General features: G+C 44.2%; 1 protein-coding gene across 1 annotated transcript; it reads right to left on the minus strand.

The window, feature by feature from the left end:
- Positions 1–618: 618 nt before the first annotated feature.
- Positions 619–4137, minus strand: ATP5IF1 (ATP synthase inhibitory factor subunit 1; the record flags this gene model as incomplete). Its single annotated transcript, XM_042444110.1, has 2 exons — positions 619–869; positions 4016–4137. Coding segments are annotated over 2 exons (264 nt in total), but the record flags the coding sequence as incomplete, so codon positions are not given.
- Between the last annotated feature and the right edge of the window lie 5 nt (positions 4138–4142).

The raw sequence follows: 4142 nt of genomic DNA on the forward strand, positions 1-4142 counted from the left end.
TGTAACTTGCTCAAGTTCCCATGTTTGGTGTGTCCCTCCAAGTCATTTCTAACCTATGGTGACCTTTATGTGAATCTATCATGGGCTTTTCTTGGCATGATTTATTCAGAGGGGATTCCCCTCCCCATTGCCTTCCTCTGAGGCTGAGAGAATGTCACTTGCCTTTCAGTGGGTTCACAGTTGAGTTTCTTGAAAGGAGGCTTGCTATTGCTTTTCTCTGAGGCTCAGAGAGTGTGACTTGCCCAAGGTCTCCCAGTGAGTTTCATGGCTGAACTGGGATTTGAGCCCTGGTGTTCAGAGTCGCACACCCAAACTGTTTGCTCTCTTTGTTCTTGTGCTGTGCTTTCTATGCTTTGTTATGCTTGGTGTTGTTGTTGTGTGCCTCCAAGTTGTTTTCAACTCATGGGCCCAGAGCATCCTCCTTCCCTTCCAAGCACCGATTCCTGGCGGCCCTAAAGTTAAACTATCATGGGGCACGCTTTGTCGGAGGGGGATTTCCATTTCCATCCTCTGAGGCTGAGAAAGTTTGCCATCGCTGCTCTATAATATATAATCGTGGCTATATATGTCATGATATATATGTCATGATATTTTTTAGTGAACACAGTGACTAGGAAAGAGAGTGAACCATTTATTTCAGAGCATGTTAAGAGCAAGAATCTGTATGTTGGACAACATTTCCAGAACAATGCCAGGCATATATCACATTGGTTAAGGATTCTGCTACTTAATCATCGTCGCTAAACTTTTTAATCTTTGATTTATGACGCTCAATTTCCTTCTGCAGACGCTCAATTTCTTTCTTATGATGATGTATTTCCTCTTCATGGTGTTTTTTCATCTGTGCCAATTGTTCCTGCTGTAATTTCCTACAACACCAAGACATCAGTTAATAAAACAGGTTTCTATAGTTCATTATTAAATCTCAAAAGCCAAAAAAAAAAGCACTAGCAAGTGGCTATACATTCAAGTTTTTATTATAATTATAATTTTTCCTTGTTCAGTTTATTTTGTACATTTTTAAAAAATCCTATTGCTAGGAAGCTCACCGCAATGTAAATTATTCTGTTTTCTCCCTCACACTTGATTGTCACAACAGCCTTGCTTTTTAATGCAAACTGAGGCCTAGATTTGCTATACGGATCTAGAGCAGACCCACTGTGTCAATGCTAGATGTTATAATTTCACAATCTGCTTAATGAGTCTACTAGTAATTGGATTTAGGTCTGAGAGATCATGACCTTGGGCTAGTCACATTGAGCCCATGCAGACAGGCCAAAATAATGCTGCTTTGGGTCACTTTGGAGGTATGCTGTTTAAATGCTGCATGGGTCCTAAGAGGCCAGAAGCCATGCCAAAGCCACACTCCAGTGCTAAGGACTGGAGCACAGCTTTGGCGCAGCTTCTGGCCTCTTAAAATGCGTGTGTCATTTAATCAGCATACCTCCAAAGTGACCCGAAGCAGCTTTATTTTGGCCTGTCTGTACGGGCCCATTGTTACCTTTATGGACTTGAATGCTGTTTTTCAAGTGAGAGACTAATCACTAACTATGCTTACTCTCAATTGTCTTCCTAGATAATATTTGTTTATTTGTTTATTTATATCCCGCCCTTTTCCCAAAGTTGGACCCAAGGCAGCTAACCTACATAAAACACAACAGTTAAAATGGTACAATTAAAATAGTCAAAATATAAAAATTACAAATATAAAATATAAAACATACAATGGTAAAATTAAAAATCCAAGACCATCCCTTTCATCCCCCAATAAAACCAAGCCTGGCAGATCTCAAAAGGCCTGTACAAACAAAAGTGTCTTTGCCTGCCTGTGAAAGGCCAACAGTGAAGGGGCCAGTATAGTCTCCCATGGAAGGGAGCTCCAGAGGAAGGGAGCAGCCACTGAGAAGGCTCTAATGTCTTCACCAGGTGAGCCTGGGATGGTGGTGGGACCAAGAGAAAGCCTTCTCCTGAGGATCCTAGGGCTCTATGTGGTTCGTATGGGTTGACACGGTCTCTCAAATAGTCTGGACCTAAGCCGTGTAGGGCTTTATAAGTCATGACCAGCATTTTGAATACATTCACCACCTCTGACCTGCTAAGCTGAACGTGAATCAGCCTGGTTTAGGATTTGAGCATTGGACTAGGGCTGAAGACCAGGACTCAAATCCCTGCTCAGCTATGGAAAAGTACTGGGTGATATTGGGAAATTCACACTCTGAACAAAGGCAAAAAATCTTCCCAAGAAAACACCATAACAGGGTCAGCTTAAGTCAGAAATCATTTGAAGGCGCACACATGCGCATACGCACACACAAAAAAGCCCACATCAGATGTATGTTGTTCTTAAAACATGTGGAGAAAATGTCCGCCTATCACAATCGCACCCAGAAAAAAGAGAAGCAAACATGTGCATAGTGAGCTCAAAACATATACGACAGGCAAGAAAGGCTCCATACAGACAGGCCAAAATAAAGCTGCTTCAGGTCACTTTGGAGGTATGCTGTTTAAATGATGCATGTGTCCTAAGAGTCTGGAAGCTGCGCCAAAGCTGTGCTCATCCTTAGGACTGGATTGTGGCTTTGGCGCAGCTTCTGGCTTCTTAAGATGCAGGTGTCATTAAAAGAGCATACCTCCAAAGTGACCCGAAGCAGCTTTATTTTGGCCTGTCTGTATGGGACCAAAGAGAGCCTGTGATATTTCTATGAACAGTCAAAAATACATAGAAAAATCAAAGAACAGTGACATCTTAAGGATGCACCACTGAAAAAGCAAAACAAAAGATGGAACGAATTAAGATTTCTGTAACACGGATTGATCCTGTAGAGGAGGAAGAGAAGTAAAATAATGGCAGTTGAGAAGCCAGCTCTATCATATGTGAAGTCGAAGGCTTTCATGGCTGGCATCCATGGTTTTTTGTGGGTTTGTTGGGCTATGTGGCCATGTTCTAGAAGGGTTTCTTCCTGACATTTCACCAGCATCTGTGGCTATGGGCAGCTTCAGAGAATGCTTTGCCTGGAAAAATTGGGTGTATATATACTGTGTGAGCCTGGAAATGCAGGAGTGATTTGCATGTGTATTGTTCTGTGCTGATGGCTGGCCTCAGCCTGGGAGGCTAATGCCAAAGAGGATTAATGAATGCTAATTGGTGATCATTATCTGCTGGGAAAGGCTCACACAGTGTGTGTGTGTGTGTGTGTGTGTATATATATATATAGGCCCACTTTTTCCAGGCAAGCATTCTCTGAAGATGCCAAAGCCACATATGGTGGCGAAACGTCAGGAAGAACCCCTTCTAGAACATGGCCACAGAGCCCCAAAACCCCACAACAAAACCATCTCTAGCATATATCTTTTCCTCTGTCTCCATCCACTGCCATGCTGCGAAGGGGAAAGGAAGCAGAGTCTTCTATCTGTTCCCATCCCAGCCAGTCATGGGAGATCCAGGGGCAATAGACTAAACCCAGTTGCCATAAAAACCAGGTCACTAACACTTGCTGCTTGAATTGCCCCGTTTCCCTCTTCTCCTGTTGCGTCATTTCTTTCCAAGCTGTAAAGAAGAAGGCAGGCCCTCTTTTATTAATAACATGCAAGGCTTTGGGGCATATTTCTCCTGAAGCATTGGTGCAAACGCTTTAACGGAGTAACATACGCTGCATGCGTTCCTTATGTTTCGTCTTTGCGACTCCACAGACGTTAGCCAATACTATCCTTGCTGTATCACAAATGGAGAACTGAATAGCCCAGGACATGGGTTGTTAAAAAGCCACTTATGGGGCTGGAACCAAGGGCTTTCATAGTCGCAAGGGAGTAAGACACGCTGCAGAAATAACCCAGTTTGATGCCGCTTTAACTGCAGTGGCTGAATACTAGGGGATTCTGGGAAGTGTAGTTTTGCGAGGCGTTCAGCCTTCTCTGTCAGGGAGCTCTGGTGCCACCATAAGCGACAATTCCCAGAGCAGGTCAAGGGCTCTTCGCAGTGTCTTTGGGGCTCCTCTCAGGCGCAGGAGAGACCCACCTGAAGTAGCGCTCCTCATCGGCCGCTTCCTTCTTGCCAAAGGCGCCGCCAGCCTCACGGATCGCTCCGCTTTTGCCACTCGAGAACTGGAGCAGAAGGGAAAGAAGGACAAGAGGATGGACCCAGG

Source organism: Sceloporus undulatus, unplaced genomic scaffold (genome assembly GCF_019175285.1).
Source record: "Sceloporus undulatus isolate JIND9_A2432 ecotype Alabama unplaced genomic scaffold, SceUnd_v1.1 scaffold_2631, whole genome shotgun sequence".
Taxonomy (NCBI): Eukaryota; Metazoa; Chordata; class Lepidosauria; order Squamata; family Phrynosomatidae; genus Sceloporus; species Sceloporus undulatus.